Here is a 23,495-nt window from a genome sequence, read left to right on the forward strand (position 1 = left end):
GAAATTTGGCCTAATAATAGTTTGTCTACAAATAGCTGTGCCTGCCTGCCACCAATTGTCACTTTTGCAAACGTGCACTTCCTCAGTCATTCTTGATCGGTGTTATTAAGACGCTTGGGCCATATTAGAATGTTGGCAAGAAATATTTCCTTTAATCAATCAAGTTGATCTGCTTGAAGGTGATAAGTCATCAAAAGGCAGTGATTAGTAACGGGTGGAAAGGCAAATCCAAAAACCTGTCGTAACGTACCGTGACAGTCAGTGATCAGGGTCGGAACGCGTTCGTTAAGATTTGAACAACATAATGAAAGCGCTGCCTTTTTACAGGTAGGTTTGATCAAAGCAAAAACAAAAAGTGTCCTACAAATGTTAGGTGCTCATCATACTTTTGTAAATGTGTCACAACAACATGGAATGGAGTCAATACTTTCCCTCAGGGCTGGTTGAAGAAGGGGTGAGCGAGGGCGGCGGCGGCCGAGATGCGTCTGCTCGGCGCGAAGGTCAAACATTGCTGCACGTGAACAAAATGGATGCTCAAGCTGGGCAAAATGGCCATTATTTCCGATGGACTTCAATTGAATCCCATGATTACCGCTCTTGTGACACGATTCAAATTTGTGCTTTTCTAAAGCGTAAGCGTTTATCAACTCACCAGAAGGAGGTCTCTCCCATAAGGGTCCATGCAGAACAGCAGGCGGGGACTGGGATTCTTGGGTCCAAAGTTGAGCGAGTAGCTGACGGGGCTGTTCTCGGGCCATTCGTCCTCGCTCGGCAAACCGATGAACCTACGAGGGTCGACGGCGGCCGTGAGCGCATTTTTGCCGAGAAGAGGATTTAGCGCGGCGAAATACTCACTCAAAGATCATTCGCAGCTGCTGCGCCTCGCTGATTCCGTCGAAGAGCGGCCTGCGGGACCAACGTCTCGTCAACGTGTCCGTCTTGCGTCGCGAGCGACGCGCTTACTTGAGCAAGAAGAGCTCGGCAAAGATGCACCCCGCGCTCCACACGTCCACAGATGTCACGTAAGAGGATTTGAGCAGTACTTCCGGGGCTCGATACCACAAGGTGACAACCTGCAAAGGCAAATAAGAGCCCGCCCTTGTTTTGTATTTTTAATTGCCCAAAATGGACATCACGGAGTACGCAGAAAGCGCACGTACGTACATTTGGCGAGAGGGCAGTGTTAAAGGTGTACAAGCGAGACATGCCAAAGTCAGCGATCTTGACCAGGCCGCAGCTGCTGACCAGGATGTTGGCCGGTTTGAGGTCGCGGTGCAGCACCATATTGACGTGGAGAAAGTCCAGGCCACGCATCACCTGCAGCATCAACAACTGGACGCAGAGAGACATCAAACATGAACCATTTGCTTCTTGTTTGCAGGGATCCAAGAACGGTTGATATGTAGTAGGTGCTAAAAACGGGGCTACTGTTGGAGAACAGCACTCTCTGCTGGAATGTCAGGACCAGAAGCAACATTTCAGTTCTGCTCCACTTTGTCATTATTCTTACCTTGATGTTGTCCCGGCTGAGTCCAGACGGAGGGGCTTTGGACAAATAAGTGGACAGGTCCTGGTCGATGTACTCCAACACCAAAGTGAGGTCCAACACGTTGCCCGCCAGCGTGGCCGTCACATCCAACAACCTGCAACAACAAGAGGATCGATTCATGTGTAAATATTAGTTGGATCGACAGAGTGACTTGGCACCCAGATGCCAAAAGATGGCAGCAAAGCAGTACTTTTATTGCTTTAGCATGAAAATTGCAAATGAAGTGGGTCAACAATAAAAACAGTCAATGCCAAAGTTGAGTACTTGGATCAAAATGTCTCACGTGCTCTTACTTGACAACGTTGCTATGTTGGAAGTACTTCATCCTATCCAGCAGGGCAACCTCACGGAGGATATAGGAAGGGATGCCGTTGTCGTCTGGCGATGACTGGCTGCAGAAGTGGAACTTCTTCACTGCGAGGAGTCGCCCTTCCTCGCCCACTGTCCTGGCCTTGTACACCTTGCCGAAGGAGCCCTGGCCAATCTCTGCCAGGAGCTCGTAGAGCAGCGAACTTGCGCCAACCTCCATCACCTTGGAGGCCAAAGAGCAGAGCAGAGCAGAGCAGAGCAGAGCAGAGCAGAGCAGAGCAGAGCAGAGCAGTTGGGGAAAACGCACGAGTCATTCAAATAATAATAATAATAACAATAATAACAACAACTTGAGGCTGTCAATTGCGCCAAAGGGGACTATGGCTGTGCCAAAAGGATGCCCAAACGTAACAATTCTGATATTTGTTAGTTACAGAGCTACATTTGGTCATACTAGGCAAGTTTCCCAAAGATAAACACCTGAGAAGAAAAGGCAGCAAAGCCACCGTCTCGTGTGATGTATATTCGCCAAGACGTCCGTAAATGCTATTCCAATTGTTTTGTAATGATGAGCAAATACGTAGACCCAAAAGTCATTGTTGAGCCTTACCTGAGAAAGGCAATCCCGTTCATTCTTGGCTAAGTGCAAAAACGTTCTCTCGACTTTACCTACCCCATTCAACATGGCGGTGACGCCAATGAGTCTGAAAAGACCTTTTTATGATCCAGTTATAAGCTATTATTGCGTGAAAAAGACCCATTTTAATCAATATTGCAAAGTACACGAAGCATGTCACGTGACGAGCTAACGAGTCTATACCAATTAGCAGGTTAGCCTACGCGATTCATTAACTTGACGACAATACAGTACAGTACATGATTTTACTATTACTATACTTTACCTAAAGGGATGATTTGAAATATCTTGCTTCAGTGTCGCCGACGCTCCAGACAAATGGGGCGGGCTCTCGTCCAAAAATAAGTGTGCGACTAAATTAGAAAAGCTAAAAGTTAACACCTGCCATTGACGTGTTCTGGCGGGCGGGCGGTTGGCTGGCGGGCGGTCGGCACCAATGCTCTGTGCTGTCCACGCACGCGCACGCGCACATGCCCGCCGCGTATTATGTGCATTCACTTACAGTATTCAAAATACAAAGCACATGTTCGTGTCTCAAAAAAGCAAAGCTATGCAAATTACATTCAGAATAACAGTTCATTGTATGTTTTTTAACTGTGCCATGTAAATATAGAGCTACACACGGACAATAAATCTTGGCGCAAAGTGGAACGGAAAATACAAAATGGTTGCCTTCACTTTTAACGCGGTAGTTTGAAATATTTATTCAGTTGGTAAACATATTACAAACCAAAACAGGGACCAGTTCAGTAGCTAGATTGATGACCAGACTTGGTTGCATTCCTCTTTCACATCTAAAAACAATATTAGCATTTTGTTACGATACATTATTATGTTTATATTAGGCGTTTCTAGACTAATGAGAGCGCGCTCTATTGTTATTAGAAGTCGAGTATGTAGTATCTTTGCAAACGTTTGATACCATTGCATGTTGAGGAAAACGTGGTCTATTTTTCAAATATTGAAACAATTCAAGGCACTGTCGATAGCATCTTCAGAGTGGAATTCATTGTTTCTGCGTTGGCGGCATCAGCCAAGGAAAAAGCAAAAGGAAAAGGTTTGTCAAAGCAGCAGCTATTCTTCCCGCTTACACCCCTTTATGTTTGGTGTGGACAAACTTGGTCTTCTTGGCCAGGGCGATGGCGTCCTCGTGCAGGTTGCGACGGAGGATGGCCGAGCCGCAGACGAGCGCGCCGGCCAGTGCGCCCGCGAAGCCGCACACAAACACGTCCTGACCTATGACAGACAGACGCAGTGTGACAACGGCTGCCGATCGGACAAAGCTTCTCGCGCTCATTCAAATATGTGAACACTGGATGGGACCACGGGACTTACCTGTCAAGTAGAGGTTCTTGAACGCCGTCTGGGGCCTCATGTTGGCGCTGAGCTCCGGGGTAAAGCGCTCCATGCCGTGGTCTGCCCCGTAGATCTCGCCTTTGGGGGCGCCGATATAGTGAGTGTTGGTGACGGGCGTGCCTGCGTCGATATATTCCACCTGCGCCCGAGCGAGAGGCAAACGTTTGTTTGTTTGTTTGTTTGTCCGTCCATTCATCCATCGCTCCATCCATCGCTCCATCCATCGCTCCATCCATTCATCCATCCATCCATCCATCCATCGCTCCATCCATCCATCGCTCCATCCATCCATTGCTCCATCCATCCATCGCTCCATCCATCCATCGCTCCATCCATCCATCGCTCCATCCATCCATCCATCCATCCATCCATCCATCCATCCATCCATCCATCCATCCATCCATCCATCCATCCATCCATCCATCCATCCATCCATCCATCCATCCGGAGCTAATCCCGGGTGACTTTTGGCCAGTTTCAGGGCTCATTTCGAAAAAACAAGCCTGGACACTGCAGCAAACATTACCTTGTCCTTTGTGATTTTGGGAAAGACCTCCAGCACCACTTGCAGGGCTGTCTCAATGAAAGCTCGCTTTAAGTCCTTGTAGTCGGACGCCCGGTTGGTCACTTTGTCGTCCTTCCACTCCTCGAACCAGTCGTAATTGGCGAAGCTGACCAGACTCAAGGTGGACTTACCTACCGTACGGCGTCAAACCAAAAATAATCAACGGCTCACTCACACGCTGCTGCGGCTTTACCAGATCTTGAGCCGCCTACTACTACCTGGTGACCTCTCCTCCCAGGTAGGATCCTTAGCAGACGGAGAGGCGACAAACAGGAGGGGGATGTTTTTCGACGACTCCTCTCTGCTGCTGTCCCTGTATTTCATCACCCTGAGGAAGAAAACGGCAAACAAGCAAGACACAATGAGTTGAGCCTGAATTACCATACTTGAGACCTTTAAAGTGCAGTAGCCCTTTTTACAATACTAGTGCGGACATTTTGATTCATTATTCTCTGCTTTTTACTGTGCTGATGAAGCGATTACTTAGCTTAGTTCCTTTGCGTGATGTGCTAGCATTAAGCTAGCGCAAGTAGACTTTTGCACTTTGTTGAATCTTTGAAGAACACTTCCAGGATGCAATTTGTACGGCTGAACTTACAGTTGGTCCAAATTGCTCTCCTGAAAGATCCAGTAGTTGTCAGCTTTGAGGCCCAGCTCCTCCTTGGTGCCGTCCAGTCCCACAAAGATACTAAGGCCACCTGCTCCATGCTTCATCATGCTCAATTGCCTCTGGATTGCTACCGAAACAAAAAAAAAGAAAATGATAGACAGACAGACAGACAGACAGACAGACAGACAGACAGACAGACAGACAGACAGACAGACAGACAGACAGATAGACAGATTTAGACGGCTGCCCGTTCCTTATTACCTGGCACGGCTTGGAGCTCTTTGGGCAGCAGCGTCTGGTAGGTGTTGAAGATACCCGCGTTGGAGATGACAATGGGCGCATGGATATGTACCTCCTCCTGGCCCTTCATGACACTCACACCTGGCAGAGCCGTAGCCACGGATATTTAAAAGCAAACGGAAGCGACGCAACTTTTCCACGGCGGGCGACTCGACGCACCGCACGCTTCCCTCGCGTGGTTGAATAGGATGCGGTTCACGGGCGCTCGCACCAAAACGGCGCCCCCCGCCTTCTCGATGATGGGGATCATGTGGTAGGCGATCTCGCTGGCGCCGCCCTTCGGGTACCAGGCTCCGTTCAGGTAGTGCATGACCAGCAGGCTGTGCATGGCGAAGCTGGCCTCTTTTGGCATATTACCTGGACGGACGGGGATGGAGAAAGTCAAGGGGACGGACGGGCAGGAGACTTCTCCAGTCGCATCAAAGCTGCTAACATGAGTCTACCGTAGGTGCCGAAGATGTAGGAGAAGACGGCCCTGAGGTCCTCGTTCTCCGTCAGCTCGTTGACGACTTGGGTCAGGCTGCGGTTGGCCATTTTGTAGAAGGGCGACAGATATTTGACCACGCCGCTGCGGACCAGCAGCTCAGCCAAGAAAGCTGGTAAATACTTGAGCAAGGCCATGAACCAGATGCCTCTGCCCGTCTTCTACAGATAGATTAAAGTCAAAGTAAGTCCGAGCGTTCAGCACATCACGTCACGTCACGTGGCGAGCTGGCCGTTTGCCGCTATGGCACATTTTGACGGCTGCGTATCATGAAAGTATTTGCGCTATCTGCTCCCGCCCCATTCTTCTTACCGTGACAAGTCGCATGTACTCGTCAATGGCCGCCTCCTCGCCCGGGAAGCACTTCTTCAGCTCCTCGGGGAAGCGTGTGCGCCCGCTGTAGATAGGGTAGCGGCGGCGCTTTTCGGGCGGCCCGATAACAACGTGGTCAAATGGGTTCTCCAGGGGCTCCCACTGCAGCTGCCCGTCGGTCATCTGGTCCAGCATGCAACGGAACGGCTTGTGGTCCTGCAGGTCGCCGACGTAGTGGATTCCTACGGTGGACAATGCCTTGCGGATCGATTCCGGTCATAATGACAACAATCCCCGTGCTTTTTCTTACCGACATCAAATTCGAAACCCTTCTCGGTGAACGTGTGGCAGCATCCGCCTGCCCGGTCATGCTGCTCCAGAACCAGGACTTTCTTTCCCACTTTAGCCAGCAGCACAGCCAGGCCGAGCCCGCCGATCCCGCTACCGATGACGACGGCGTCTAAATTGTCAGGAACTTTACTGGCCAGGAAGCCTGGACACAATAACAATGCAGATAATATGGCATAGCTCCTCTGGAAAACCAGAAGGGCGGGTGACATAAGCGTCAGAGACGTGACGCGATCCGCTATGGCGGAATGCAGGTGGACAAGTCTGCGAGGCTTCTTTCCAACACTGGCGTCAAGTAAGTTAACAAATCAACTCGTTGGATTCAGTACCCTTAGAAGGACGTTATTTGCCCAGCCATCACTCATCAAGTGCAAGCGTCCCTCTCCCAAACAAAAACTAGTGACGCCCCTGCAGTAGAACAAACGCGTGAGGAACTGTCAATGACCCAAATCAAATGGAACTAGTCCGTTTTACCTCCTCACTTGTTGGACTGCCTAGTTAGTTCAGCTTGTATGAAAGGTGCAATGGACAAACGAATTCGGTGAAAATTCGGTTCCTCGTGAGAGCAAATGGTACTTCTAGATTCTAAGAACAACAGCTGCGACTCACCTTGTTTCAACACCTTATTTTTCTCTTTGCGGTTATGTACCATCGGCTTCAGGGGTTCTCGCGTGTCCCTATGAAAGGGATTCGAGCCGATAGTAGCGACATGTTTAGCGACATATTTAAGACAGCAAACAAGTAAGGCCACGCTAATAATCGCTAAAGTAAGCCACATTGCTGCTTTGGACTCCCTTCTACGGCTTGACGGCGGCGGCGGCGGCCCCGGTAGTGATGAGAAGCGAGGAAGCACATTCTTCTGCTAGCAAATCAGAGCGCGCCTTCAGGTTGAATCGACCAATCACAATCACTCAGGAGTCCCCGGAAGAACGCCGCAACAGTCGACCGCTGTACAATCGCCCCACAAATTGATGATTATTTTTTAAATACGGTTGCACAGCAATAACAACAACAATAATTGATACAATAATAATTTCAAGTATGTTGTTGTTTCTCAAGTAAGAAAAAAAAAAAAAACAAGATCGCTTTCTGTAGATTTTATTTCTTGCTCCAAAAATGTCATCCACAGCTTCACTTGCAGTCATTGATTTACTTGAAATGATTGCAAAAAATCCCAAAAGCTTTTTTTTGGTTTTTAACCCATCCCCATTTGAGCTCTTTCGCAACTGCCATTTTAAAGGCGAGACGGCTTTTTTTCACACATCCAAGCTTCTATTTAGATTTTTGAAACAGCATATTTGCAGTCGTTCTCTTACTATCTAGTAGGAAAATGCAACGCTTCAGCAAATAAGTCATTGTATTAGTGAGCTTTAACAGCAGGTTTATTATTAACAAAGGTGTCAAAGTCTGGTGCAATCACAGCGTGGCTTATCAGGGTGAAACCCTTGCTCACCTTGTTGATGGCGATTCAGCTTGTTATCTTCTAGAATGACGCCTGGATGAGAACATTTGAGATGATCAAGCAGGAATGGGGAAAAAGCCCTTGCTATTATATCATGTTAGATTATTACCACTTCACGAGCTTCCTATTTTAAAAGTCTTCATTTGAAATCTAGGTCAAATTTTACTTTGGGGGTTAGGGAGGGGGGGAGCACTCCGAACATAAAAACAGTAGTGGTGTGCATTCGGGCACAAATTAGCAGTGGTATTGTTGGTTATTTACATGGATGTTTGTTTGTTTGTCATAGTTGGATTGCAGTCATTCTTGCAGACTGTGCGTATGTGTGTGTGTGTGTTGGTACAATCACCCTCCAATGTCAAATATTGGCTTTGATGTAACTGCAACAGCTTCAAAGTTCGCCTGAAATGGGGGGGGGGGGGGGGGGGGGGGGGGGGTTTGCCCTGCCTCGCAGACACAATGCAGGTCCAAAAAGTTCCCCAAAAAAAAGAAAAGAAAAGAATACGGGCAGCAGGTTTCCTCTCAAAAGAGTCTTCGTGCCCATCAGTCAGGTGGCGGGTGCGATGGTGCGGCCGCGGTGGTCTTGTTGTAACACTTTACGCCGGAGGGGATGGGCAGGGTGCCGGCCGGGGGTGCGTCACTGCAAGACCAGGCCAACCTGAGAAGAAGAAATACGGTTAGAAATGGGACAACATTTTGGAGAAATTGACAATAAAGCTGACTTTGACTTTGAAAAGTGACCGTTTTGGGAAGAACGCAATTTGCCGTTCAAATACACGCAACGTACCTTTTCCGAGCCCATGTTGGGACACTTCCAATTGTAAAGGTAATACTGTAGATTGCCATCGCCGATGCCAAACTTGAGCTTCTCCAGGAAAGTCTTGTTTTCCATGAGGTCCAGTGCGTTGAAGACGTCAAAACCTTTCTGCACGACAAAAAGAAAAGAACAAGTCCACGCTTAGTTGACTGGGATGCATTTAGGCCCACGGACACCTGGTTTCATACTACGCACCGATTTGGCCAGGATGAGGGCGTCGGACATGAGGTCCAGCAGCGGGGTGGTGGTGTGGACGTTGTAGAAGGAATAGGCAGCTTTGAGAGTGCGATGCACCGGGTGATTCATGATGGTGGATGGCAGTGTGTAAAAACTCAGGAAGTCCGTTACTTTACCCTCGTTCTGCCGGGGAAAGGACCAAATGCGCATACATACGATAGCTGACGATAACAATCGTGGAACTCGTGCCGCGTGATTACTGCTGCGCCACTACGACTGCTGCCAGGAACGAAGGACGATTTGATTGATGAACTGCCACATTCTCCAGTTCCCTTTACCTCCACCAGGTATGTGTCGATGATATTGTCACGGGGCAGCAACCAGTGGGACACCTCGTCCTGGTTCATGACGGGCACCAGGTTGAACTGGCTTAGGTACTCGCGCAGAAGGCGACACACGGCCGGCACGTCCTTCTTGGTCATCGGCCGCAGGCCAGACGTCTTGGGGGTCTGCGAGGAAGCGCAGTGGGTGTTGGCTCCGCGACAAAAGAGGCTAGCTAGCGAATGGTGTGAAACGTCACGCAAAAAGGACCTCAGGCAGGCGGTACAACTTCATGGTGCGCTGCATTGTCATGTTCCTGCTCAGGTGGGAGAACTTCACCTCGATCAGTTTGCGAGGGTTCAATGAGCGATGCCAGTACCTGCACAGCAAAAAGTTTGAATACTAGTTGTATTCCTACCTACCTCCACCATATCAACATCTATTCTCCTACGAGTGATTAGGGAAGAAGTGAACGGTTCCAGACAGAGGCTTCACTAACCGGTCAGGGCCCCCACCTGCACGTGCCCACGGGCTTGGGCAGGACCACCCCGGCCGTGTACACCGCCTGGAAGATGCCCTGCATGTTGACGCGTCTGGTGATCTCCCGGATCAGGACCGGGGCCACTCGCTTGGCTCGGAGCTTCTTGTGGACGCACAGGAAGTTGATCTCCACCATTTTCTTTTCACTAAGGTAAAAAGGTCAAGACCCATATCAGGACTTTGTCTCTTTGTATGACAAGGACGTTCGACTGCGTGCGTACATGTCGTAAATGCGGATGGTGGCGGGGATGGCGCTGATGAAGCCCACTAGTTTCTGGTTGGAATTCACCCTCACTCCGCAGTGCCACTGAGGCAGCCAGCCGGGGGGCCGCAGAGCCCTGTGGATGTGACATAATGCCACCAATTAGATCAGAAACAAGCAGTGAGATTGGAAGGCCATCAAAAGGGATGAAAACACTCACCAGAGCAGGAAGTCGGGCGAGTAGTCAAACCGAAACATGTTGTCGTCATCTTCCACATAGTTCTCATTGAGAAGAGTGTAGAGCTCCTTGAGCTGGTTATAACACATTTTTTTTTGGTTACATGGTTTGAATTTTGCTGCACTTTCACTCTATTTTGGAGATAGTATCGTGCATGGTGACAAGAAAAAAAAAGGTTAAATTAAATAAAAAAGTAATGCTTTGCTGACATCTTGTGGAGAAAGTGTGTAATTACATAGCCCTAATCCAAAAGGGGTCAATTTTCACTCAATTTGGGTCAGGGTTTACAACCCACATCTTACCACAGCAGGGTTGCCCAGGTCCAGGGTGTCCCAACAGAAGCCTTGCGGGAGGCTGTAGGGCTCCTCACGGATGTGGTCCTTGTCGGGTTCGATGGAGCCGTGCGATGTCACAGTCTCACCTGGATTCAAAACACGGTTCAGTCCGGTTAGCATGTAGGGCTGTTTTTGTTGGTGTTGCTCATACCCAGCTTGGGCACAGGCTGCGTATCCCAAAACTGGTAGCTCCTCCGGCTGGCCTCCTCCATGGTCTTGGCGGGACCTTGGCCGATTGAGAAGAGTTCGATGGCCTTCTGGATCTCTTGCAGCTTGTCAGCGGGCAGCGAATTCACCTGTCGCGAGACAGAAGACATGGTGAGTTTAAAAATCCGTTGGTTTTTTTTGTGTGCATTTCAGATTTTCACAAATTGCGGCCGAGTCTGCCATTCCGTTACTGTAGAGTTAAAGCTCAAACAATGCCAAGTTGAGACTTGTCGTCCAATCAAAAAGTATGCAGCAGAAAAGTATGTCCAGTGAATTATGACCAGCTGCACTGGACTTAAACATTTGAATTGTTCATGCCTTCGCGAGGGGGTCTTGAGAGGTTTCAGTGGGCGCGCCGCTCTTTTTCTTCTTCTTCTGCTTCCTCTTCTTCTTTTTGGCACTGCTGTCGTCGCCCTGACCCCTGTCACTGGCACACAAACACAAATAAAAGAAACGATACGAAAGTGTAAGATTCATTTCAAAATGTCACGGGACAAACGACAATCTCTATTGAGCAATATTTTCAATGATTATAGGAGTTTACCTGAACAGAAGTGAATGAATCTAGACCAATTTTGAAAAACCTCTTTTAATCCCCATGACTAAAGAATACAAAAAAGCACTCCCCCACCGTCCACTCCATTCTCTACCTAAACCGGACTCCTCTTCACATCTTCAGCCGTATGTATACCCCCGGACTTGCTCGCCAACGCAGCACCCACTCATCCTTCTTCTTGTGTCCCCAAATTTACGCAGGATTATCTCATTATTGTCCGAGGGCGACGGCGCACAGATGGCACGTCACGTGACCTTTGGAGCAAAGGGGTGACGTGACGGACCGTGCATAAATACATGCGTGCATATACAAAGGGGGGCAAGTGAGGGGCCAGGGACAATGGACGACAAACAAAACGTTACGTGTGGGTTGTTCCGTGGGCTTCCGCGGTATATGTACAGCAGGGATTCATTGTATTGAATAGACTTAGACGGAACGGAATACAATACTGTTCCACCATTTTAGGCCTCAAGCATCAAGCTTGGGAAACACTGCAATTCTCATTCATCCACACTTGACCAACAAAAAAGAAGAGACAGGAATGCATTGATATTGGCTTCCACGTCTTCATCACCATTGAAAATATGAATAGACATTTTTTGAAAGTAGTCTATGTAATATGGGTTGCTACATCGTTGGAAGGCGGTGGTGATTAAAAGGATAACGTTGACAAGGGCGTCTTTGTAGGGCGCAACGCAACAACTTTACGCTTGTTTCTTGCCCTGAATTGCTCTTTATTTAGACTCCGTCAAAGAAAGCCACATATTCTCTCAGACAAAAGGGTTTGACAGCTAGCTCGAGAAGCTAATTAGCACAACGTTAACGATGCATCAGCGCGAACGCCATTGTTTGCTCAGACGCATTGAACACAGTCATGAAGCTGAACTTTGAATGTGTCACTCGAGTCAAAGCTATGTTGTTATTCCGCAGGCGCGCAAGCTGAGGAACACCGATCCGTGTCGCTTAACAGCTTTATTTTCATTTCGACTCCAACGCCTTGCTAAGCGCCGGCCGCAAAGCTGACATGAGATCCCGCCCACTTTTAACTGCTGCGGACCAGTCACATCGGAGAACAGTCGGCCAAACCGTCTCCCCAGCCAATGGGGTAAAAGTAAGGAGGCGGGACATTTTTCACGGCTATTAGCCTTAGCATTAGAAGCTAATTACCAAAACGTCAACCGGGATCAGCGCAGACTCCTTTAGTTGATGAGACACGAACATAAAATTCAGGGTGAGCTTTAAACGCGACGGAGTCAAAGCTGAGTTACTGTTTTGTATCTGCATAATGTCTGACTCTCCAATGTAATAGCTTTGTTTTTTAAAAACCAACTTTCGGCTGTGCATCGAGCCTACTCCTCCACAATGACGTCACATGAAATGACTCCCACTTTGACTGTTCCCAACCAATGGAATCACAAAGCACGCGGGCAAACGTTCTCTCCAGCCAATAAGATAAAGGCAAGAGGGCGGGACAGTCCCCACTCGCTTTTCCCTGACAAGCTCGCCGTGGCCAGCGTGCGCTCGCCTTTAACTTTATTCCATTATCCCATTAATATTTTCTCACAACTCCGCGGCGTCCGGCGAGCGGTCTTACCCATCGTCGAAGTGGTGCTCTTCATTTTCACAGTCGCTGCAGTGTCCGTGGTCCTCGACGTCTTCTTTCCCCGGCAGCGGTGCTGTCTCATTCTCATCCGCCATTTTCAACCAGGAAGCGAGACGACGGCGCGTCCGCGAGGTCTTTAAACGTCCCTCGCTGTGATTGGCCAGTTGGAGAACACGTCAGCAACTGTCACTCACTCATATATGTATGTCTTCATCGTTGAACGTCCTCTTGAGGGATAATCAGTGTTTTTATGGCATTGATTTTCATTCGGCCTGGTCATTTGGGGTAATAACATGACGAATGAAACATTTTGGACAGGAGAAAATGTTTGCAATTGCAGCCATGTGATCTGCCAGTTGGCCTTTATTACTGGAAGGAAACCCGTGACTTGATTTTTGTCCGTAAAGGCCTCAAAAGGTAACTCGACAAGAAATCCTTTGACACTGCAGGGAAGCTACCCCAAAAAATGTCTCTATCGAAACTTTATTGGCACTTTGTGGGTGACAATGACAAGGTTACATAAAGTTAAAGGACAACCAGCACTAAGAAGTGCTTTGTTACAAAAAAACAATGACAAACACAAAGAATTGTCTCCAATATTAATGACTTTGAGTACATGTATAGATAGAGATTCCTAATAGCACTATTATCATTCATTTGCAATAAAGATATTAGTCACAATAAATAGACCGACCACTGCATAAATGACCTTTGAAACTGCAAAAAAAGACATGATTCGTAATACTGCATGGTTTATCTTTAACAATCGTCCTATTCATTTGTTGTATTTTGGCAACATAGAGGACAAGAAATAGAGAAATAGACAGGTCTCAAAAGTCAAAATGAGTAAATTGACTCATCCTTAGCTTGTGTGAAATCTAGTTTATAAGTTCATATTAGGACACGCGTAAACATTTGTTTCTAATACTGCTCGTTCTGTCATTTTAAGTTCAAGTTATTGAGGTAAAAACATATTACAAGACATTAAAAGTGCCAAAGTACAGTAAATTAGACTCTTTTTTTTCCGTTTGTTTGTTCTTAGTACTTCATTAGTGCTTATTAATGATCAAATAAATTCATCTTTAGTGCGAGCAAAAATAGCAGCACACTGTGCTTCCAGGCAATGAAGTGCTGCTTGTGTGCAACTAAGGCAAGGAGGGACGATATTTGTTGAAGCGAACAGGCGTTTTCCTACCGAAAATCGGTATCTATAAAAAGGTATTGGTCTGATTATGGAATTAAATTCATTCAAAAGAATGAGAATGAATTCTAATTTAACATTTGAGTTTGTTTTTGAGCTGGCTCGTTTTAAACATCTAATGTGTCCCTTGAGTTTGCCCTGCCCAGCCCAGCCCCGAACTAAGCTCTTACTTATTGAGGTTGACACTTTTTTTCCTGGGGGACGGCGTACTTTCACACACGTGTTTGATGGGAACACCTTTGCGGGACACTTTGACGTGGATGAAGAGCGTAGCGGGGGCCAGCCGAGAACCGTCGGCCTTCAGCAGGTGGACGTGCCGGTAACCTGAGAGAGCAGACAAAGAGTACCGCGCGGTTGGTTGCCATTCGTAGAATAGAATCCAAAAGGACGACAGCAAAAATTGCGCCGCATTTGAAAGTACAAGCGTACCCACCCGTACGCAAGCTGGTGAAGGGTAACGTAAACTGTCCCACAAAGTCGTTCTTGGCTTTGTGGTCATGGTCCTCGACGACGAAGCGCACCAGCGCCAGCTCAGGAACCTGCAACTGGAAGCTGAGTGTGCAGTCCCATCGCGGGTTGAAGCCTGCAGGGGGCGCACGAGAGCAGAGGAAGTCCGTCGCATGCATTTGCAGCGAGCGGTACTTGTGTTGCAAAGAAAATGACACGAAGGAAGAAGCACCATTGTTGTCGATACGGTGCGTTTTGTCTCTGGTGTTATCGATGGCCACGCCGTGAATCTCCACCCACACCTGCGGGTCCACAATGGAGCTGGCTTTGTCCGTGTTGATTTTCGGAAGCTGCTGAGCTGATATCACCTGTGAACAAACAAACAAACATACAAACCAAAAAGTCGTAAACACATTCAGGACAGGATACGACGGTCGGTAACAATTGCGAATGGAGTTACTCGTATAGTCAGCTGGGTGGGGACGTGACCGGGACCCCCGCCCGTGTTTTCCGGGTTGAAGTCGGAATCGCCGCTGCACAGGAAGTCGGCTTTCAGGACGTAGCCGCAGCGGCCGTTGGGAAGAAAGCGGCCCTGGTTCAGGTCCATGGGCTCACCGGGGGTCTGGAAGTTCAGAGCCACTGCACGCACACAAAAAAGGAACAACGGCTTTCTCACTGGACCCAAGTCCGTTTTTCGCCTTCATAGGTACGGCTGACCGTGTTCATCGAGACCGTCTGGTTCCAACCTCCATATTGTATTGCAGGGCTTGCTTACCCATCTGGCAGCCAGCGTTCCACATTTCCTGGGGATTGAAGTTGGAGGACTGGAGACGCTGTCCGGAGGGGTAGATCCGGCTCAGCTGCCTGCTGTTGTGTCTCACAAAGAGCTTCCCTGAAAAATGAACATTCCCTCAAAAGGACCGTATCTTATCTGCAAAGTGCGGCTCATGTCCTGGTAGGATGGATATGATGCGCCCGTCGCCTTGCCATCGCTAAATTACTCGTGCAAACAAATCAAACGGCAGTACTGTGATCCGTGAACTCTCACACTGCCAGATGGACGCAATGTTGAATTTGGGACGTGTACAGTAAACATCATGCTTTGCCCTATCGCCGTCTGGTACCCGAGTCTTTGATGAGCTTCAGGGCGTCGTTCTCGGAGAAGGAGGACATTTCATCCGCCGGCTTTTCACCCACGTTTGCGAAACCGCAGAAAGGGACGCTGCGGCAGTACACCACCAACTCTGACAGCTCCACGCTCAGTTTGGAGCAAACCTGAGAAGCAATCAAACTGTTAGTGGACACGTTGTGCTGAGGATCCAGCAGATGGCGCTGCGGAGGAGCGGAACAGGTACGAAAAGGACAATTTGACGTCTGTTCGGGCTTGGAAGAGGTCTGTCAATGTTTAATACGAAAAAATAAGATAAAAAAAAGGATTGGGAATTTTATTTTGAGGACAAATGGAGACAACCAAGCACCAAGGTTAGTGCAGGTAAGTCAAATGGCTGTACTCGAATAATATTACAATATTTGTTTTTGTTTGTGCTTTTCAACTTTGTCATCACGTTTCCCCTACAAATTTGGACACTGGCTAGGAACAAACAAAGCAAGCGACAAAAGCATATCTTCCTCCCTGGAGGTAATCGGGCCTCCTCTCTGACCTTGGCTGGGTCCTTCTTGGGCGTGCTCTTGTTTCCGCCCGCCGTCTGCTCGTCCTCGGAGCTCGAGGAGAAGCTGCCGTAGCTACCGTTCTTGCCCAGCTGGCCCAGCTGAGGGATCTGCTTCTTCCCCTTGACCAGAATACGTCCCCTCAGCTCCTGCAAGGAGCACCGTGAAGGAGCACCATCTGATCTGATTTGGTTTGGTTTGGTTTGGTTTTGAACACGATTCATACTTCGGGTGAGGGCAGGTCCTTGAGCGAGTGGCCGCTGAGGGGCTTGTTGAGCAGCTTGTTGCCCAGGATGGCGTGGAGGTGTTTGGCCATGACCACCTGCTGCTCCACGGAGCAATGGTTCTCCAGGGACAAGATCAGAGGGTACGGAGACGCCTAGTGGACAAAAGGCGCACTTCCGAAAGCAGTCTCACTTCACGCAAATCAAATTCGCGCGTCTATTGAGTCAGGTGTTTGGTCGGATACCGCGGAGGCAAAATTTCAAGCCGCCGTTAGACTGCACCTTGAAGGCGTACTGGGCGATGGTGACAATGACCTCCTTGAAAGGCACTTTGGAGGTGAGCGTGTGACCGTGGTAGATGACCGGCTCGCCTTTGTCTCCGTCCCAGCAGTCCAGCTCCACGCAGCGGCAGCCTTGAATCAAAGCCCTGACGCGCACACATTCGGAACCATTTTTTTTTTTGGGGGGGGGGGGGGAATCGTTTGACAGACTAGCAAAGCGGTGCCGATACCTGATGTAGGGCTCGGTGCTGCTGGCGCTGGTCACTTGGTCCTTGGTGAGGTAGGTGTTGTGCGAGGTGGAGATGAAGTAGTGGGCCAGGGGGCGGCGCATGTCCTGGTAGACACGGGCGTGTTCCGGGTTCAGCACGTCGTTCTCCCGCGACAGCATGTACATAGTGAAGCCGTTCTGGGTCATGAATTGGTTCTTCTGAGCTGATTGGTTCACAAATAGTCAGTGAGCCAGCCGCAAGGGTTATTTTGTGCATTCCTTTCACCCCAAAACAATGGATAAACATATTTGTCTTATCCATTGACTCACCCCAGTCGTTGAGCTCGTAGGTGCCGATGAGATTCTGGGCGTGGGCCAGGCTGGCGTCCTCTCCCTGGTCCCCCAAAAAGTCCCGCAGCTCGGCGGTGGAGAGCACGCAGCCGTTGCCCGAGTAGTGACGGAAGACGGCGTCCAGCTCGGGCCGGCGCAGCAGCTCCCGGCAGAACTCCTCGATCTCGTTGTGGTCCAGGCGGCTGTCCCCGGACCGGTCGCACCTCTGCATGTGAAACGGTCGAGATGCAATTTTTTTTTTTTTTTTCCTTTCAACTTTCCAACTTGTGCAAAACGTAGCCATCCTGAGGGGAAGATGAGTCATGTGAAAACATCACGGACTGACTCGGTGCGCCCTGGTCAACTTACAAAGACAGAGAAGATCAAACCAAAGCGATGCTTTTGTTTCGAAGGGCGTGATCCCCATTCCCCATCGAGCAAGCCTTGCAACAGCATCGCTCAGGAGGGGATGGGATCACATTCCACGGTCGCGAAGGAGCATAAAGCAAAAAGAGACAGCCGTGATGCCCACTCAATTCAATGGCCGCTGTAGGTGACCTTGAACAAGGAGCGAGCGTACTGCTCGCTCAGGTCGATGTTGATCATCTGCAGCAGCCGGCGGACTTCGTCGTAGCTCATCTTGCCGTCCTGGTTCTGATCGGCTCGCCGCAGGTAGCCGCGGATCCAAGTGGAGGGGTTAAGGCAGACAAGGTGGCACAAAAGAGAGCTTGATGCCAATGTGTCTTCAAGGATATTGGTCCAGTTTCTCCTTCTGCGTCATGTTGGCAACGCGCTCCTTCAGGGTGCGCAGGCCTCGCACCCAGCGCTGCGCTTCGTCCTCGCACGGACACAGCAGGTCCAGGCTCTTGCGGGCCCCCCTGAAGACCACGGTGAAGCAGCGGCTGTCCGGCACCGAGCCCGAGATCCGACGCAGCGCCTCCGACTGGCAGCCCTCTCGCACGCACTCCACTTCAGTCACGGCAACTGGAGGAGTTCAAATGAATGACATTAATATGGGCCCTGGAGGGAGGGAGGGAGGGAGGGAGCGAGGGAGGGAGCGAGCGAGCTTCTTGGCTGCAACTCAAAATAATGGTGGAGGTTCAGGGCTCAAACACGTTTTTTAGGAAGCGACAGTCACATATAGCATGAGATTCACATTTTGTGCTCCACACGTCATCTGGGAACCGACTTCAGGTCTCATTTTGGGTTTGGTTGGCAACATCGTGAATGAAAACAGAAAAATAAAAAGATGATCATTATTAAAAAATACAAATCTTTTTTTCTTCTTCTTCTAAATGACTCAATCAGTTCTCATAATAGCCTCTCTCGCTCACCTGATCTTCTGACCTTGCGTTAGGACGTGTTTTTTGACTGGGATGTGACAAAACTAGCACCTGCGTGTCGCTGTCACATCGCACCTACCCAAATATCTGGTGCGGTGAGACCAGCTCATCTCTGGAGATGCACTCAAATATTGAAATGGGACCCAATTCCAAAAGTAGGTGAATCCAGAAGTGCTAGCATGCATACTGCATGGATGAATTTTCTTTTCCATTCCCTGGACGCTTGATTAGGTACACCTTTACACTCTTGCTCGGAGGGAAATCCCCTTTCACTTGTTTTGACATGGCTTCGGTTTCCTCTGGACGAAAACCTTTTCATTGTCGTCGGGCGCGTGAGCGCTTTCCATTCTCCCTTGGTTCTTGGAGCCCGTTTCCTCCTCACGTACTCTCTGCGCTCCCGCGGCGAGGTTAGCAAGAATAGCAAGCAGGTGCTTCTAGTTCTTGAGTTCATTTGGGTCAAGGTGGCGGTTAGCATAAACATGGTTTACGGGGCACGCACGCACGACGGCCGATCAACTCACACGTCTGACGAGCTTTGGCCTTGCGGGAGCTCTTGGACGACTCGCACCACACGGTGAGTCCGTCGTCCAGCAGGCGCAGGTTGCGGCTCTTCTGCCACCTTGGAGAGCGCACTTTCACCATGTTGGAGCCCCGCATCATCACGCGCACGTCCTCGTTGTCCAGCAGACCTAAAACGCAGTCATTTCAGGTGGACTATCCATTCCATTTCTGGACTGAGGCTGCCCTCCTTGCACGTTTAGTTGCAGCAAAAACAAGCGCATTCACACACCACCTTGCTTAAGTGGTGACCCAAGAATTGGAGCGGCATAAAGACTTATCTGTGCAGACTTTTTAGGAGGAAAAAAACACGCTTATACGCCACAACGGGCCGACGAGAGTAAATCATTCGCTATTGTATGCGGATTTATTCGTCCCCGGCCGGCCAAGGAAAAAAGGAAAGTTAGCTGGAGTTAGCTTTGAGTGGCCAACGTTTGCTCTGGATGAACGACTTCTGCCTCCGTGCATGGAAATGTAATCACGCGTAAAATAAATAAATAAATAAATACATCAATAAATGAAACTGAAAAATAAAATGTGATCGAGGGAAGGTCATTATGTAAGCACGATGCAGGAGAAAGTGCAGGTTCCTACAATGGCGTCTTTGTTATCTGATTTTGGAACTGGAGTGTTTACGCAGCTTTCATTCCAAAGGTTCAAAACACACACGCGTGCGCACACACACACACACACACACACACACTGTGAACTTTCTGCATTTTTACCAAGTGTTTTCCAGTAGCTACGCTCAAGGAGGGCCGCTGCTTTTCGGCTATGCATGGCCGCTCCGTTTGCTGCCGTGAATGGCGGCGGGCAAGGACAAAAGGAAAAAGAGTGGCCGGCCAGTCTTTCCAGAGCGCTCCCATGTCACATTACTCCCGGCGGCGGCGGCGGCGGCCTTGGTTTCTCTGGAAAACTGCCGGCGCATTCTAATGCTTTAATTACGCCAACTCCTGTGCAGATATAAGCAAGTTCCCCTTGCCCTTTTCTTTGCCCCATTGGACACAAAGAACTCTTGCTCGCTCGCTCGCTCGCCCGCCCGCCCGCTCCCCTCCCTCGTCGGGCCCAAGCTGTTAGCACATGCGAGGCATTCCCACATGAACTTGCAGGTCATTGACAACAGTGTTAAGCAGGCCAAACGGCCTCTTTCAAGCCTGCAAAATCCGCTTTTCAGTCTTTGTGTTGACTTTGATTGCGCAAAGCGGTTAGGAGGAAAAACTAGCAAGAGTCACGCCACTTTTATACTGAGCGTGCGTGCAGAGGACTTTTTCGGTGTGGTGGTGCGAACGGTTAAGAGGAGCCATCGATCGAGTTAACGATCAAACGTGTACTCCGTTATTTCTGACGACTGCGCAAGTGGTGTTTTCGAGCCATTAAAGTGCATTCCGACGGGCTGCTACTTTGAAAAGGGCAGAGATGGGGGGGGCGCCGTCCAGGCAGCAGAGCCGAGGGCTCTTTTATTCATGCTCGAGTGCAGAAAATCTCCCTCGGTGTGCCTCCCCCCTTCCCAAGTGCTGGCTGGCTGGCTGGCTGGCTAGTAACGGCACTGGCATATCCAAAGCTAACATGAGACAGAAAAACATCAGCAGGTGTATATGAGCGAGAGCGCCGTCCGGCGCAGCTCCGCCCGGGGCCAGGTTCAGGTTTCCCTCGGGATGAGGAGCGCCACCGGACCCGGCGAGCCAAAGGATCGCACACTTGCGTGAATAAAGACGAATTGAAGGTGTCGCTGTTGGCGGCGGCGGCGGCGACGACACTTGGGCATGCGTGAGATGCGGTGGGCGGGCAGGCGGGCGAGAAAGTAGGGCAGCTGTCCGCCTGGCTCAAGTCCGGTCTAGAGGACGGCCTGAGGAAGTCTGAGCAATGAAGGAGAGGGCGCCAGGGGGGCATTTACTTCTATCATTTGTCACTCCGTCACTTAGAGGGCAATTTGGGGTATTAAACCTCAACTGATTGGAATGTCTTTCATATTTTTTCTGTCTTTTGGACACATCAACCATGTTGATTTACTGAGCATGTGAGTTTTCATTTGTGACTGACAAGTGACTCATGGTAAACTCTTGATTATTACGGGACACTACAACACTCACTTGAGTCAGAGCGCAGCTTGGAAGAGGTGAGTCAAAGATCAACGGGGAAGATGGATGACCAGCACATTGGATTTGTGATAGATAGATAGATAGATAGATAGATAGATAGATAGATAGATAGATAGATAGATAGATAGATAGATAGATAGACAGACAGACAGACAGGCAGGCAGGCAAGCAGGCAGGCAGGCAGGCAGGCAGGCAGACAGACAGACAGACAGACAGACAGACAGACAGACAGACAGACAGACAGAATCCACCGGCTGTTTTTTTTTTTTTTTTTCCTTATCCTCTACATTCCACATTCGTTGAGAGGAGCCAGCAGTTCCCAGGTCACAAACCCAGTGGCTAACCCCACACTAGCTGTTTGCATTAAAGTCCAGCAGAGCGGCCGCTTCCACCGAGCAGCCCCGGAGCGAGCGAGCTATATATAACGAGTGCATTCAAAACATACATGACGCACTTGGGCATAAAAGTCATGCAAAACAAGTAGAACATTTCAACGTGTGCAGATGGTCTGTTGTGCTCTTTTTTACTCAATAGTTGCACGAGAAAGAAAAACAAAAAGACATTTGTAAGAAGGGTGGTGTATTCATGAGATCACAGAGCGAGCGTTTGAAAGTTACGGTGCTGAATGAATTAGTAACAACAAGTGAGGAATAATAAATAAGGTGACTTACCCAGCCTTCGAATGGGATCGGCGCTCTTCTCGGCCACTTTGGCTCTGGGCTCCCTGGCGGAGGTAACCGGCGACTTGCCGCTGCTGGCCAACATGATGGTGGAGAGACGCTCGAGTCCTGCCTGCCTGCCTGCCTGCCTGCCTGCCTGGCTGCCTGCCTGCCTGCTTGCTTGCTTGGGTCGGCTGCTTGCGGCCAGGTGCCTCAGCGGACTTGCTCTGGTCCCAAAAAGCAAACGCAAGTGCTGCCGCCGAGGAAAGACGGGAGGGAGGGAGAGAGGAGGAAAAGGGGGGAGGGCCCCTTGCAATCCCTCCCCGGTGCAGCGCCCCCGTGTCTTCTCGTAATATGAGCCCCAAAGCAGGCGCACATTTGCGCTGCTTTTCCGCCTGCATCAACACAGCAACCTGACGCTCCACATGTCACTCACCAAGGCCCCGCCACTTCTGTTATTTTTAAATGCTACATACATACATAGGTAGGTAGGTAGGTAGGTAGGTAGGTAGGTAGGTAGGTAGGTAGGTAGGTAGGTAGGTAGGTAGGTAGGTAGGTAGATTAGATAGATAGATAGATAGATAGATAGATAGATAGATAGATAGATAGATAGATAGATAGATAGATAGATAGATAGATAGATAGATAGATAGATAGATAGATAGATAGATAGATAGATAGATAGATGCTTCAAATGCATTTTCAAATGCCAACACTTCAATGATATCCACATTAAATGTGTATGCAAGTTAAATAGACATTGACAATATGCACGCTTTAAGCGTGGTAGTAAGTATGTCGTTATAGTCACCGGATCATGCTTGGTGCAGTACCACCTTTGGCCCACAGGTGTCGTGCAAAACACACAAAAAAAACTAGAGGAAGAGGAGGGTTGTCATTAGAAAATATTGATACTTTTTATCAGTTAAAGGTTAAGTTGAGCACAAGGTGTTTCTCCCCCCCCCCTCCAAACGTCATTGCTAAAACATTTTCAATCAGCGTCAAAAAGTTGAAACATTTAGGAACACAATAGGCCATCACTGTTTAAAATGTGCTTCTGCTGCCTGTAGGGAAGGAAGCATGTTAAAAGGCAAAGACTACACGGCCATCTCCAAGAACCTTGATGTTCCTGATATTGCTCCTATTTTTTTTAATTTAAGCTCCACGGTCTGGAGCCAACTTCCCTGGATGTGGCCAGAGGAGGAAAATGAATGACTACATTGAAGAGAATTTGCCAAACTGCATGTTAATGAGCCATAAAACCCCCAAAAATATTTACGGATATGTTGCTTCATTCATGGTTCATACAGGTGTGAATGAAAACGTCTCTTCTGTGTCAGTCCTGTGATTGATGGACAGTTAGTCCATAGGCCTCTTGCCTCGCACGGAATGCTCCGGCTTCTCTGTGAGCCTGAATGATAAAATGCGGTTACCTAATTTAGATGGCAAAACTGAGCTTTGGATCTCCACCTTTGCTGCGTCGGCAGGTAGGTCATCAAATGACACCTTTCATTTTTAAAAACGTACTTATTACTTGTGTTGGGAGCATGGC

General features: G+C 49.1%; 4 protein-coding genes across 5 annotated transcripts; all 4 read right to left on the minus strand.

The window, feature by feature from the left end:
• Positions 1-124: 124 nt before the first annotated feature.
• Positions 125-3,033, minus strand: cdk21 (cyclin-dependent kinase 21). Its single transcript, XM_049744146.1, has 8 exons — positions 2,761-3,033; positions 1,843-2,081; positions 1,511-1,643; positions 1,165-1,332; positions 964-1,073; positions 856-906; positions 653-785; positions 125-511 (listed from the first exon to the last, which is right to left on the minus strand). The coding sequence occupies exons 2-8, from the start codon at positions 2,076-2,078 to the stop codon at positions 434-436; spliced, it is 909 nt and encodes a 302-aa protein (XP_049600103.1). The 5' UTR covers positions 2,079-2,081; positions 2,761-3,033; the 3' UTR covers positions 125-433.
• A 140-nt stretch (positions 3,034-3,173) lies between these two features.
• On the minus strand, positions 3,174-7,248 carry retsat.2 (retinol saturase, tandem duplicate 2). 2 transcript variants are annotated; one of them, XM_049744097.2, is made up of 11 exons: positions 7,080-7,248; positions 6,433-6,615; positions 6,123-6,364; positions 5,770-5,971; positions 5,486-5,683; positions 5,288-5,407; positions 5,015-5,153; positions 4,635-4,744; positions 4,378-4,547; positions 3,831-3,990; positions 3,174-3,731 (listed from the first exon to the last, which is right to left on the minus strand). In XM_049744097.2, the coding sequence occupies exons 1-11, from the start codon at positions 7,246-7,248 to the stop codon at positions 3,583-3,585; spliced, it is 1,842 nt and encodes a 613-aa protein (XP_049600054.1). In that variant the 3' UTR covers positions 3,174-3,582. The 2 variants fall into 2 exon arrangements, with proteins under 2 accessions (XP_049600054.1, XP_049600053.1); XM_049744096.2 differs by having other exon boundaries at positions 4,632-4,744.
• Positions 7,249-7,552: 304 nt separating this feature from the next.
• LOC125983141 (glycylpeptide N-tetradecanoyltransferase 1) lies at positions 7,553-13,085 on the minus strand. Its single transcript, XM_049744113.1, has 12 exons — positions 12,917-13,085; positions 11,085-11,193; positions 10,711-10,855; positions 10,527-10,645; positions 10,207-10,298; positions 10,006-10,122; positions 9,760-9,930; positions 9,515-9,623; positions 9,262-9,432; positions 8,942-9,106; positions 8,717-8,854; positions 7,553-8,587 (listed from the first exon to the last, which is right to left on the minus strand). The coding sequence occupies exons 1-12, from the start codon at positions 13,018-13,020 to the stop codon at positions 8,567-8,569; spliced, it is 1,461 nt and encodes a 486-aa protein (XP_049600070.1). The 5' UTR covers positions 13,021-13,085; the 3' UTR covers positions 7,553-8,566.
• A 307-nt stretch (positions 13,086-13,392) lies between these two features.
• On the minus strand, positions 13,393-22,163 carry plcd3a (phospholipase C, delta 3a). Its single transcript, XM_049744170.2, has 15 exons — positions 21,956-22,163; positions 19,149-19,316; positions 18,040-18,268; positions 17,843-17,972; positions 17,285-17,510; positions 16,977-17,178; positions 16,748-16,892; positions 16,468-16,620; positions 16,235-16,390; positions 15,698-15,848; positions 15,349-15,465; positions 15,034-15,212; positions 14,806-14,941; positions 14,560-14,709; positions 13,393-14,450 (listed from the first exon to the last, which is right to left on the minus strand). The coding sequence occupies exons 1-15, from the start codon at positions 22,047-22,049 to the stop codon at positions 14,293-14,295; spliced, it is 2,394 nt and encodes a 797-aa protein (XP_049600127.1). The 5' UTR covers positions 22,050-22,163; the 3' UTR covers positions 13,393-14,292.
• Positions 22,164-23,495: the final 1,332 nt, after the last annotated feature.

This window comes from Syngnathus scovelli, chromosome 16 (genome assembly GCF_024217435.2).
Source record: "Syngnathus scovelli strain Florida chromosome 16, RoL_Ssco_1.2, whole genome shotgun sequence".
In the NCBI taxonomy this organism is placed as follows: Eukaryota; Metazoa; Chordata; class Actinopteri; order Syngnathiformes; family Syngnathidae; genus Syngnathus; species Syngnathus scovelli.